The 14,367-nt window shown below is 39.1% G+C and overlaps 1 protein-coding gene across 1 annotated transcript; it reads right to left on the bottom strand.

Moving 5' to 3' along the window:
- LOC128871537 (soluble guanylate cyclase 88E) lies at nucleotides 1–13,350 on the bottom strand. The gene is made up of 9 exons (XM_054113372.1): nucleotides 12,958–13,350; nucleotides 9,944–10,431; nucleotides 9,486–9,609; nucleotides 9,130–9,265; nucleotides 6,261–6,387; nucleotides 5,982–6,186; nucleotides 4,628–5,904; nucleotides 3,671–4,237; nucleotides 1–3,574 (listed from the first exon to the last, which is right to left on the bottom strand). The coding sequence occupies exons 1-9, from the start codon at nucleotides 13,123–13,125 to the stop codon at nucleotides 3,397–3,399; spliced, it is 3,270 nt and encodes a 1,089-aa protein (XP_053969347.1). The 5' UTR covers nucleotides 13,126–13,350; the 3' UTR covers nucleotides 1–3,396.
- Nucleotides 13,351–14,367: the final 1,017 nt, after the last annotated feature.

Below are 14,367 nucleotides of genomic sequence, written 5' to 3'. Positions count from 1 at the left end.
AAAAAATGTTGCTGGCATCATTGTGGCAACATGTTGCGATCTTTTTCATAGCGTGAATAGAGTACAACTTTGTCGTAAAATTATTGTGAAATTTCATGCATATTTCGCAGCTAAACATTTTAGATAGATTTGGGCAGCTATTTCACATGAAATGGAAACGCGGTGCTTTGCTGTAAGGCAGAAAAAATTTAAATAAAATTAAAAACAAAAATATAATATTTAATATTATATTATTTTTACTATGCACGTTTTCACACATCGCTGCATGAAAGTACAATATTTCTCTGCCAAATACCTAAAAAAAATCCGTCTATAGTCAACATGAAATTAGTTCATATACGATTATACAGTGAGTCAAAAAAGTTTTGGTACATTCAGTTTTCTTACAATAATCGTAATGTTTTTCATGGTAGTTTTTGTTTGTTTGTTAAAAAAATCGTCCATACTATAACAAAAGCAACATATTTTAAAATTTTGAACTTTATACCATACACTTTATATATTATATCATACAGCGCTTGGGTGCTTGTCCGCTTATGAGAAAAGTATTTAAAGAAATTTTTAAGGATTTGGGGTATGTATTGAAAAAAGTGTCCGCTTATGGTACACTGTATTTTCATGACAAAACCAACGAATTTGTATGAAAAATATTGTGAATATTGTAAAAAAGATAACGGTGCAAAAACTTTTTTGGCCGACTGTAAATGATTCGTGGACTAGTACGATAAGAGGCAAGTGTGGGGAAACTTGTCACATGTATAATGTGTGGTTCATTGGACAGGGAGCCTCTTAAAAAAAAAACAAGACGAACAAAAAAATAAAAAGGTAATAAATAAAAATAATATTGGATGCCAAATTTAGGTCTTCCACCTTGAATTTAGCAACACTTGGTTTGTGTCGGTTGCACAGTTAAGCGAATACAAAGGGTTACATATGTCTATAGCGATATCGCTACTCGGGTTTCGATGAATTTACGGAACCTGCTGTTAGGCTGACACCATTTTTGTTTGTTAACCAGCAACTCTTTCTTTCTATTCTATTCCAATGTATACAATGACATAACCTAACTCAAGGCGGTGTTACTAGAACAACTGTGTTTTTAATCATTTTGGTGGTTTGAAGGTCAAAGTGATCTATTTTGTTCATACCTAGGATGATAGATTCACCAAGTGTGACCATTAGCTATGGTGAAAAACAAAATTGTACGCCACGTCACAGGACCCTCAGCAGACGGTTTCTGCCCGTTCGTTTCACACGTATTCATACACTCGTTTATTCAGTCGTTGTTCAGACGCAAACGAAGCAACATAAGTGAGGACTATGTTGATTTTTTTCGTATATCACCAACATAATCCCAATTTTTGTGTAAAGACGTCCGTTGTTTCGTTGGCCTATCAGCCGATTCTGTGAAATTTGCTGAGAGCTGGATTACGGTCTTATATTGGCCATTCTGATTGTTTATATATATTTTGTTTGCAGTTCGTGGAAAATTATCAGTTGATTTTGACATTCACACTATCAAATTTCAAAATACATCTAAACAGTTTTTTTGTACAACTGCTACCACCTTGTATGAGTTCGCTTTACCTTAACTTTACTTTGTTATTTAAAACAATTGGCTATTTTGTTATTTTCCTCTCAGTTCTCTCCCTCGATTCTCCAAGGTGTCATACCTTGAAAAAATTACTCTCAAAATTATCCTTCAATCTGTATAATGATGTATCGTATTCTACCATTCTTGTGTAGGGTCGAAAAACAATATTTTTTCACAGTTGTCATGTGTTTTTAGCTTTTTCTATTTTTTATTGTTGCATTTGCAAAGCGGCCACCGAAGCTGAGATCGTGTATCGCGATTTTGGGTTACTTCCAAAAATAGGTAAAAAAGGTAATAAAAAAGCAAAGAAAAATACTAGCAACGAGAGAGTAATACAAAATCTTGTTTTTAAGCGTATGGACATAAATTGTACCAAATTAACAACTAATCATCTTACAGGGTTCGGTACTTGAAGAGTAAACAACTTCAGACCGCTTGCGCAGCTGATGCACGGGCACGGGTTAATAGTGTGATTGCATTATATTTGGCTGGAAAATCACAACCAGCGATTGTTCGTGAGCTCGATCCCCTTAAAGTAAATAGAGTTTTTGTTTATCGCACCATTACTCGTTACAATGATACTGGTAGCATCGTGAAACGTCATGGAGGTGGTCATCAAAAGACCGCAACGTCACGAGAAATGGTTCAAAAAGAGAAGAAGTGACTTGAGCGAAATCCCGGATGAATCGCCACATACTGAAAAATGATCTCAAATTCAAGTCTTGTAAGACCCAAAAGGCGCATGATCTCACATCAAAGCAGCAACAAGCCAGACTTGAGAGAGCGGAGGGGTTGTTTCGCTTGTCCGAAAGCTCTCAATTTCCGTACATTGTGTTTTCTCACGAGACAATTTTTCAAAAGGAGCAATTCGTAAACTCACAAAATGATAGGGTTTATTTGACCGACCGTTTCATACGAGAATTTGAGTCATCGATTGGCCACCTGGAGGCAGCACCCGCCACAGGTAATGGTTTGGGTTGCTGTAATCGCAGATGGCGCTCGTTTTCATCGAGCCTGGTGTCAAGGTAAATGCGATTTATTATCAGGAAAGTATTGTGGAGGATACTTTGAAGTCGAGGGCAGACAAACATTTCGGTGGCAGACCATGGACGTTTCAACAAGACTCGGCACCGTCTCACGAAGCTCGAGTGAACCAAGAATGGCTAAAAAACAAAGTTCCGAACTTCATAATCTCCACACAATTGCTCACAAATTCACCAGACGCGAATCTGATGGATTACCCTCTTTGGGCCATTTTGGAGAGCAAGGGCAGAACTAAACGATTCACCAGTCTCGAGGCGCTGAAAAAAGCCATTGTACGCGAGTAAGCCAAAATACCTGCAAGTCACATTCGGGCAGCTTGCGATTCGTTTCTGGATCATCTCAAGGCCATAGTCAAGGCAAAAGGTGGACATATCGAGTAAAAGTAAATTAATTTTTAATTTTGTTTTATTTTCACACATTTTTTACTTTGAATTGAATAAAATTAATTTTCCAGCCTAAATGTATGGCCTTTTTAATTGGTTACACTTCGAGTACCGGACCCTGTATATGCATGAGTGCCTATATATCTATGTGTAAGTTGTTCTGATAATCCTAATTAATTATTATATTAGGTACCTATATTTTTATTATTTGTTTTTTTTGGTACGAATTTGGATTTGTTTCGTATACCGAGCATCTCCTGATCTTTCAGGCATTTTTTGCATCCATACAAAAGTATATATATATAGCACCTTCTTAAGCATACATTTTTATACTCTTTCGTCCACCACCTTACAACGTCTCATCTACTGCCATTCTTACAACAATTGACATGCATTGGAATGCACTCGATGCCGCCCATTGGAGTGATTATATCCTGTACAACACTGGTGTGCAGTTGAGCGAGCATGACTGAAACTGTGACTGTTACTCATTTTCGGCTCATGAGCATGATGACAAGTGGCATAGTGTACAGACGAATAGCTGTGGTTGTGACTGGGGAAGAGGAGAAATTATTTATGTATTTAGTTCATGAAAGTTCATTGGAAGCTCCTTTTAAAGTGTCTTCATCTTCTAATTTATATTACTTACCCGTGATGAGATATGCCCGAGTCTGATATGGAGTTTGTCATTGGTGGACCAGGTGGTGGTGGCAAAAATAGCGGGCAGCCTCCTCCTCCACCGCCGCCTAGACCTTCATTGCCACCACCTTCATCCCGAAAGGCGGCCATGCGGCGCATATTCGCACGCTTGTTTTGAACATCGACTTCATTTACTTCTTCAATCATCCTGTCTAGTTTTTCTATCGCTTTCGTTTGTTTCGCGGCGAGGAATGCTTTGCGTGCTGCCTTAGACATAGGTAGAGGTGCAGAGTTGGAGCGAATTGGTGGTGAACAGGGGGACAGAGATTCTTGTGATGACATACGACTGTTGCCGAATGATATGTTCTTACTTGCTTGCGCAGGCTTTATAGCTGACGTTGAGGGAATGGCAATTGCGGTTACCTTCGGTGCCACTGGTATGGGTATGGAGACTGCAGGAGAGCTTGGAGCAACGATCGCTTGTGCCTTCTCCTGTTGCTGCTGCTGCTGTTGCACAGGTGCTGGTGTAGCAACTGGCTCTTGTGTTACGGTAAGGCTACGTGAAAATGTGATTTTTCTAATTATAAAGAGAAATTATTCAGGAGTTTAAAAAAACACAGCAAACCAGAAAAATACATTTTACAAATAAGAATAAATGGTATGTCTATAGTTTGTTACTCTGGAAGTTTTACATGTCAATGAAAAGTGATGGGGATACAGTTTGTGAATAATTAATCAGTCCAAGGTGAGATAGAGAGAGAAAGAGAGTGGTGAGGCTTATAGAGTAGCGAATTGCATAGAACATAGTAGTAGTTAACCTCAAATATATATCAGTAATGTTAACCGCATTTACACATAAAATACCTCGCTATGTAAGTCCGTAAAGCTCCTAAAGTCACCTTGACCTCTGAAAATCATTTATCTCTCTCAAATACACTTTCAACGTCCTCAGTGTTCCGACACCTACCTGGCCTTGGACTTTTCCAACGAGGCTGACGATGTTGACGGTGCTACTTTGCATGTGACAGTTTCCTGTGGTGGGGCCGTGGATGGTGGTGTTATCTGATCCATTGCTGCTAGTTCTTCTGGCGTAAATTGATCCGGATTATTTGGACGTGGTTTGGCCGGTGCGCTACCTATGCGAAAAGTAGGTGCTGGACTGTAGGGACATATTGCAGAGCTGGTGCCAGTGTTAACCAACGAGGTGCGTGAGTATTGCAAGTCTTCCAAAAATTCCTCTGTGTCTAAGATGAGTGAACCGAAAATGTCGCTGGGCGAACGCATAAAGACATGCCCCATAGAATTAGATCTCGATTCACGGCCACGTTCATTGCTGCCATATGAATTGCGTATAGGTGAATTTGCTATGCTGCGACGCGCTACATCCGTAAAAGTTACTGGAGAGTATATACGTCCACGTTCCTTACCAGCACTGCACGGCACTGGTGGCGTTGAACTTACCACATCCATTGAGTTGATCATAGCACTTGTGGCATTAACCAATTGCATTCGCTCAACTGAGCCTATGACTGGTTGGGCAGCAGCTGGCATGATAGCCTTCAATGTTTGTGATACACTCAAGCGTCGATCAGATGTTGAGGCTGCTGTAGATGAACTAGAGCTAGTCGTGGCGGCTGTTGGCGCAGTGAATGTTGAAATCGGATGGAATAGTTCGGGTGGCAACTGTAATGATTTACGGTTTTCACATTCGTCCAACCAATACGTCTTCATAGGACCCTTTCCTTTAACATCGATTTCGCCCCGCTCAGTTAACTTATAATAGGGGCTAAGAAATTGCTTTGCTGGCTCGGATACGTGCACTTTCATCGCTGCACCCGTGGATTCCATGCGTGACGCCGTATTAACCGAATCGCCAAATAGACAATATCGAGGCATTTTCAAGCCTACAATACCAGCAACCACTGCGCCAGAATGTACGCCAACACGTATGCGCAAATGCTGTCCCGTAGAGGGATCTTTCAGATCGGTAATGGCATCAACCATATCCAAGGCCATATCACAAACTTTATCTGCATGATTAGCAGACTTTTCTGGCGCACCCGACACAACCATGTAAGCGTCGCCAATTGTTTCCACTTTATACACATTGTTTCTTTCGGTAAGGGTATCGAATATGGAGTACATTGCATTAAGCATGGATACAACTTCCATGGGTGTGATGCGACTGCAGATTTCGGTGAATGTGACCACGTCAGCGAATAGTATAGACACACAGTCGAACATCTGTAAGTGTTGAGAATTTTGGGTTAGAGAGCATAAGGGGCGAGAATGATTAATATTATGTTTTTTTTATTCTTTACCTCACATGTATCAATGGGGTTTTCGCCACGTCTCAAACGATCGGCCACCTGTTTCGGTATCATCTGATAAAGCAATTCGTCTGTACGCCGCATTTCCTCATCCAGCTTACGCATAGATTCTTCCAGTTTCTTTGACTTCTGCTGCTCCTGATCGAGCGCTAATTTGAGTTCGACGGATTGTTGCGTACCGGCCAACATGAGATCTCTAGAGAATTGAATTACATAAAGGCAGATTTTTACAGTCGACTTGAACAGGGTGGGTTTTTCTTTGTTATTAACCTGCTAAAGTCATGCATTGATAAATCGTTGATATACAAGCCGGTTGTAATGAGTGAGTTGAGATCAGGCATAACCGGCGTGCCCAAGAACATGATCATGCGCCAATTTTCCATATAAACCATTTGACCTAAATGAAGAAAGTTTATTCGAAAATAAGTGAGTACAATAAGTTAGATAATTGGAGCAAAAATGAATATATTTCAATGAAACTTAGTACACATATTAGTCTTTGTCTAAGGTAGTTTGGTATTGAAATGGGCGAAATTGATGAAACACACAAATGAAACAAAATTACTCGAATTAAGAAATATGACACAAATAAAATTTTGAAAAATGGGCGGTGTCACGCCCGTTTTTGGGTAATTGCGTGTATCTCGATAAGGACTTCAAAAAATGTAATACTCGTCTAGTTCTGCACTTTACTTAGATAGGTTTAAATATTATTGAGATCGGATAAAAATCACGTCCAAGTTTTATAGGTATACAAATAGGCGAAAAATTAGTCATAAATTTTGTTTGCGCGTTCCAAACTGCAGCTGTCTAGTTTACAAATATCAAATATGATTGATGGACGACGGCATTTGCAAAAATTATAAAACTTCCGATAGGGTGATTAATTTGGCGCCATCTTGTATTTTACCCACTCTTCGTGTGCTGACAGTTTGAGTTCCTTTACATTCTTAAACTGACGGACATAACAGAAAATCTTGGATTACGAGGGCGGTTCAATAAGTACCCGTGTTTGATGACAGAGGGCTTTCCTGAGGGAAGTTAGTGTTAACATCGTGTGCTTCCATCTATCAAACGATGGCAAAACAAATTTCAGACTGATTGATGGGTTAGTTTGGATTTGGCATCTTGTCGACTAAGACGTGTTTCGAAATTTTCGGTAAGATGGAAAAAGAACAGTACGGTTCGGTAATTCGTTTTTTGGATGCTATTTATGGGAACGCTTCGCTATCGAATGACAGCAGACATTGGTTTAACGAACTTAAACGTGGGCAAACATCTGTTTTTGATGAGGAGCAACCAGGACGTCTGGCAGGCGTGGTTACCGAGGAAATCATTGAAAGAGTCCACGACATGGTTCTCGCTGATCGACGAACGAAAGTGCGCAAAGTAACAGAGGCCATAGGTGTGTCGACCGTAACGGCAATTAATATTTTACATGATAAGTTGGCGAAGAAAAAATTGTCTGCCTGATGGGTACCGCGATTGCTCAGGGTGGACACCAAGCGGATGCGGTTGTTAACTTCGAAGCAGTTTTAAAGCAATCTAAGCGAGATGCGAAGAAATTTTTGTATCGAGTTGTCACCGTTGAGGAAAGCTGGGTTCAACATTACACTCCAGAAACAAAGCAACAATCAAAATATTGGATTGCTTCCAGTGAATCTCCTTCCAAGAAGGCAAGATAGTCCCATCGGCCGGAAAGGTCATGGTGACGATTTTTTGGGATGCGAACCGTGTCGTCCTCATGGATTAAAAAAAAAAAAAGAACGATCACTGGACGATACCCCAGTGAGTTATTTGACCGCTTTCACAAGAAGTTGAAAGAGACGCGGCCGCATTTGGCGAAAAAGAAAGTGCTGCTTCACCACCATAATGAACCGGCACATTCATCCGGAGTTGTCGCCGACAAACTGCATGAAGAAATGGCTCGCGGGAACAAATTTAGTTTAAACGAGGAAGTCAGAGACAGACGCGTATTTTGGAGAGTTCCACAAATCCTAGTTTTTGTAGGGGTTAAAAAATGGTCGGAGCAATGGGAGAAGTGCATCTTTCTAAAAGGGGACTATGTTGGAAAATAAATAAAGTTTTTTGAAAAATTGGTGTCTTCATTTCTAGCACGGGTACTTATTGAACCCTCCTCGTATAAGAAGTCCCAAAGGTTATCGAAGGCGTTCAAGTCATGACCAATCGAGTGTTGGAATTCCTCGATATTCCAGAAACTCTCTACTTTTCGAAGAGCGTTGAATGACGGCATTATCCTGCTGGAAATATATTCAGGCTTCTCTATCTAGCTGTTGTGTATAATAAATAGAGCTTAGCTTGATGTTAATGCAGCCAGTAGGAGTACTTTCTTTATACTCGATGCCTCTCCAGACCTCAACTGAAATTGCGCTGCTGACGCACTATTTTCGGATAAATTTTGGAGCACCGATATTTTTGTCAACCGTCACTGCCATCCAAGTTAAACTTCTTTTCATCCATTCATTCCATTCCTGAACCTCAAGTTTTTAGCAAATCGGAGCTGGGCACTATGTGCCTGGTAAGAGCTCTGGTTTGTCACGCTTATTTTCATAGAAAAGCTTCAAATCCCTTTTCATTATTTAATGCGTTTATTGTACTCCTACTTCTAAGCCCATTTCCTCAATTATTTCTTTCGCACACATATTTTGACCTCCCTCTCTGCCCTATCATTAACCCGCGGGGTCTTTCTGATCACTTTTGTTTATGAAATTGTCGATGACACAGCTAGACCTTTCCAATCATCGCACGATCTTCCGGTTGGATAGTTCTTCCTCGCAGTAAGCCTTACTTTATGGTATTTTTCCCTTTGCAAAGGATGCCCCACGCGGTATTTTAAAACAACTACAAAATGTTATTTTCTAAATAAAAATAGTATTTCTAAGGTTCGTTCACTTGCGCTGCAACTGCGACGCAAATTAAATGATGAACTTGCCCTTGTACTACGGTAAAAATATCGGTTTTTTATTCCTAACATACCCACTAATGATATTATAGTAAGTCTCTATATGCGCTTTTAAAAAAAAAAAAATTGTTTTAAATTAAAAAATTTTTACCCCACAAATTAAAATGATCAAATAAGTTTGCCTTAGTTATTTTTTCGGGGGTTTTATATAAATACCTTTTAGCCGCAACGTCTTTTCCGGTTCTGATCCATCGTCGTGCAGCAATAGTTCAGTGGAGGGCTGAATATCGACCCGATCTGTAACGGGCTCTACTGTGACCAATTCGAAAATATTATTTGTTCTATTTAAAATCTAATGAAATGTAGAAAAATACAAGTAACTTGCCATTAGATTGATTATTTAGCTATTTGCTGTTGGTAGTTCAAAGTGGTTGGTAAATTTGTAGCAAAATATTAACGTAAAAGTATTTCTTTAGAATTACCATTACATCAATCCTGATTCAAACCACATTCAACTGCCATTTACTGCTTCAGTAATTACACACCACTTCATTAGCTTGAACTCTACTTACAGTTTGGAATTTGAAGGCAATCAGTGGCCGCACCAAATCGAACCAGGCGGTAATTTTCTGGCCAAGCAGGTCGGGTAGAATGACCATTAGAGAATTACCAATGCTGCGCACAACCATATCGGCACTGCGAAGCGGCAATAAATTTGTGACCCCGTGAGAGAAGAGAAATTATAAGAGGAAGCATGTGATTAGTAATGCATTGGAGGCATCGTAGGCGAAGTGTAACAACAAATGGTATGTGAACAACAGCTGCATTCCATGCAAATGCAACAGTTAACATTTCTGCGCTGAAATGCACTGCTGCGCCACATAATTAAAATCCACCACAAGCGCCATTGTCATATTCAAATTACAGACAGTCAGTATTGACTGCTTGGCAGCCACAAACTACACAAGCCCACCCCCCGTCAACTGACATCCTAATTGGCCACCCTCAATTCACCGTAGCGTATACTTACCCAAATACAATGCAAAATGGGAATATCTCGAAGAGCACATGTGCACTGATGGGTAAATGCTTCTCCTCGCGTGTCATCGCCAGCGATGCCAGTGTGAATGCACGATTATCGAATGTCAGCTGAAATGTCACATGCACCGTATCGAAGAGTATCTCCTCGCGTACCAGTTCGATATGCATCTCTTTGTGGTAGAAGTGTCGCGCCACTTCACGGATTTGTCCCATGGTGTAGTAGACAAAACCGCGCCGCTTCGATCGATAGTGCAATGTGAGTCCTTGTCGAGTTTCATTTTCACAAATGAAGGAAGGCGCTCGCATGCGCGGGTAGGAGAATTTCAAGTATTCGTGCAGATTATCCAGACCATTGAGAAAGTCACGCATATGTCGTCCTAGTACGGATAGTACGCGATCGTAACCGTATTGACCGACAAAGCCGACAAAGTACACACCCATTTGATCCATGAACTCACGCTCGGAAACGCCAAGTACCTGAAGTGTGCAAATAAAGCGCAAATTATATGAAAGAACTTTTTTCAAAGAGGACAAAAAACATTTTTTTCCGAAAAATTTTTAGCGAAAACAATGTTCTAAAATTAGTTTTAAAAATGTTCCAAAAATTTATTTAAAATTATATTTCATCCCAAAAAGGTCTATGCGTGGCTTATTGCCAACCAGGCTAACCTAACCTAACCTATATTTCATCCCAAAAAATAACAAAGGAATATTAGGAATATAAAAAACGATGATATTTAGCTTAAAAAAACTGCATACCAAACTTTGCCAACATTTAATAAGTCTGAAAATCATAAAGTTTTTTCAACATTCTTTCAAGAATACAATCTCCGCAAAATACCTATGAATCGCGGATTGTAAGTAGATGGAGGGATCAGACGATATGCAAAGTCAGCAGACCGTTATGGCCTACTTACAACCAAAAAATAAACGTCAACATTGATAAATATGTAAAAAAGGGATGCCTGCACGCACGGTAGGGATAACTGGTTTCTGACCAATAGGTGAGCAAACATCCAAAATCCTTAGAATTTATACTGCCATACTAGTAATCAGCCGTAGAGGTCACAGAGAGGTCGTTGGTTCGAATCTCGGTGAAAGCAAAATTAATAAAAACATTTTTCTAATAGCGGTCGCCCCTCGGCAGGCAATGGCAAACCTCCGAGTGTATTTCTCCCATGAAAAAGCTCCTCATAAAAATATTTGCCGTTCGGAGTCGGCTTGAAACTGTAGGTCCCTCCATTTGTGGAATAACATCAAGACGCACACCACAAATAGGAGGAGGAGCTCGGCCAAACACCTGACAGAAGTGTACGCTCCAATTATTTATTTTTTTTTTACTTGTAATCAGCCGGAGAAAGAGGCAAATATCTTCCACTTCTTTTGTAAATGCCCTGCCCTTTGGAAAGCAAGGTTGTTAACCCTTGGCAAAGCGCTTTTTGAGAACTTCGAAGAACTTGATGGTACAGAGATAAACAACCTTATAAGGTTTCTCAATCGCTCATACTGGATAGAGCCGTGTAGGAATCACCCGTATAACGTGTTGGTAGCGAGGAAGTGACAAGAAAATGGTGCTGAAGAGCTAATTGGATTCTTGGGGAATAACCACTTAACACGTTCCCTGTCCCAATACAAAAATGCAAAATTGACGGACAAGTCCAATATTTCACAATTTCTCGTCAATATTACGTTGCTGGCACTTTGTTGATAATGAAGCTCCGTCTATACAAAATAAAACCACTTTTGGACCTTGTTATCAATAACTGGAAGAGCTTTCTAACACCTGGTGAAGGTATCGTCATTGACGAGTCGATGATGCCCTTTAGAGGCAGGATATCTTTCCGTCAATACAACCCATCAAAAGCTCATAAATACGGCTTGAAAATCTATAAACTGTGCACAGAAGAGGGGTTTGTCTGGAATTATGATATTTACATAGGGCGTGACCCCGAGATTGCTGATTTGGATAAGCCTGGGAGTGTCGTAATAAGAAATAATTAAAAATAATTTGTGATTTCTGCGTAAAATAAAAATATTTTTCGTATGTCCCGGCGTTTTTCTTTACTTTAGTATCGTACCAGCACGTCCAGTGCAGAAACTGTACAGTTCCGTTACGTCCAGTCGAATAATTTGCTTTAGAAGTTTCATATACCCCCTGACACACATATGGCTCAGGAACGTATCAGTGCTTATCAGGCGCACATTTTAATTCTCGTATGACAGCCTGTGACGTGCTCATGTCATTTTTCATATATAATTTTTAAGAGCCGTATTTCGATTAAAAATAGTGAAGCCTAAAAAAATATACATTTTTTCATGTTTTATTTTAAAACAACATCCAAGCCCGTTTTTTCAAAGGAAGTTGTTTATTAATAACTGAGGTCGCTTCAATTGGCTAGTCTAATTCATTCCGTCTCTATCTATTGATTCTCTATCATGCTTGAGTAGACAATATCACTTATAAACCATCATTTTTGGTGAACAGAAGCCCATGTTAGCAAATATTATCTCTTCCGGAATGGTTTGCGGTGCTTTTTCTTACTTAGTAGGGAGCTTAATCACAGCATGAAACTCAATTTCTCGATAGTTGATGTGTTATTTCCGATTGGCGTTTTTATGCGACAATACCTTATATATTTTATGAAGGTACGCCAAGCCACTGGGCCATACAACTTTCAAACTAATAGGACGTGAATTCCAGTGAGCTTATGTATTTTATATGCTACGAGTATTTACTTATATAATATATATGCATGTAAGAAAAGTTCACGGTCATTAAGAGGCAAAGTGCACTATTATAACTCAGATAATCTATGTATGTATTTACATACTTCTCATGTTAAGACGACCAATTAATAGCCCATTACCCTTGACTTAAACCAATTATTTCGCCTTTCGTTTGCTTATTCTTCTGCACAGTCATATGCGTACTTTCATAAATATGCACTTACAAATATGTATTGGTACTTACAGCCATACGATAATCCGCCTCAATCGACTTACCTGTTGCGCCTTCTTCGCCAACTTGTTCAGCATATTCTCTGGATAAACTTGATGCACGCTGAACGAGGGCGAATCGATACCAGCTTGGCGACGTATATCCTCCCATTTTTCTTCACCATAAACGGATTTGATATACTCGGAGAGATTCTCCAACAGTAAACCATACATTTTCGGCTTAAGATTCTCGCGGTTAAGCGCTCAAAGGTGGAGGATGTGCGATGATGGCGCTGATTACGTTGTTTGTGTGATATTTCTCTGTGTATGCGTTTACTTACTTATATTGCTTGAAGAGTTATTTGTTTGTATGTGTGTACAGCTAGTGATGGCTGACGCCATTAATTAATTTGCCATCTTCCATTTTTGATATTTCAAAGACATTTTTGCTGAGTGCTGAGAGTGCTGCAAGAAGGAAGAGTAATGAAAAAGAGAATAATTGAAATTGGGCTGTTAATAAATGGTATCGTCGGTTTCATTATGTTGAATAACTGTGTAACGGATAAGTTGTGAACTTGAGGCTATGATTGATAAATTTTGTTGCATTTACGACGAGCAATTGAAAGCGGTGCGAGTTAAATTCTACTCAACCGATTCAAGAGAAAGGATAGTATTACGATTTTGGTTATGGAACAGAAATTGATAGCCAAGAAAATGTGGAATGTGCGTAAATTTGTTAAAGTGAATATCATTTGTGAATTAAATATTTAAAATTTAATGTAAGTTCAGAGTTTTCGCTTGCTCAAGTAATCAAGAGACAATTTTGATTGGCTTAAATTTTAATTACAAAATTATGAAAAATCAACGGGAATTTTGAGCCGCTTTGAAATTGCACTTTATTATATTAGAATTTAATGAGCTGCAAAATTGTATACCCAATTTCTTGAAACTTCTGCTTGAAAAATTTTAAATTTTAACGCAAAATTTTCGAATTTTTATAAATCTTTATTATAAAATGGGCTGTATTTTTATAAAAAATTGTTGGAAATTGAATTAAATAAAGTTAAAAAATAAATAAATAGCTATAACATTCCATATTCCTTTATAATTTTGCAACATAGGTTATTACGCGACTTAAAAAGAGAACAAAACATCTTAATATATTTAAATATTAAAAATATCTAAGGTGATCGTCATAGCAGAGTGAGTTTGTGCGAGACTCCACTCTGTTCGAGGCATGCAACATCAATTTAGAATAAGTTTTCTCAAGTAGCAGTTAGACCTGAGTATGTAATGGCAAGCCGCCGAGTGAGCTTCTCACAAAAACTATCTACCATTCAGAGGTCACATAAAACTGTAGATCCCTTCATTTGATTCCTCATCAAGACACACTCCACAAATTGGAGGATGGAGTAGCAAACATCTAATCGCTCAAACATCTAACTAATCTACCTAAGCGCGCTATTCAAATAAACT

Source organism: Anastrepha ludens, chromosome 2, assembly GCF_028408465.1.
Source record: "Anastrepha ludens isolate Willacy chromosome 2, idAnaLude1.1, whole genome shotgun sequence".
In the NCBI taxonomy this organism is placed as follows: Eukaryota; Metazoa; Arthropoda; class Insecta; order Diptera; family Tephritidae; genus Anastrepha; species Anastrepha ludens.
This window is presented reverse-complemented; position numbering and strand designations above follow the sequence as displayed.

Bases quoted from the DNA above. Each gene is read 5' to 3' on its own strand.
- LOC128871537 (XM_054113372.1), bottom strand. From the start codon at position 13,125: ATGTATGGTTTACTGTTGGAGAATCTCTCCGAGTATATCAAATCCGTT. The intron at 10,432-12,957 runs GTAAGTCGATTG...TGCACACTTCAG, and splicing joins TGGCGAAGAAGGCGCAACAG to GTACTTGGCGTTTCCGAGCG. The intron at 6,187-6,260 runs GTTAATAACAAA...TCAATTCTCTAG, and splicing joins TCAATGCATGACTTTAGCAG to AGATCTCATGTTGGCCGGTA.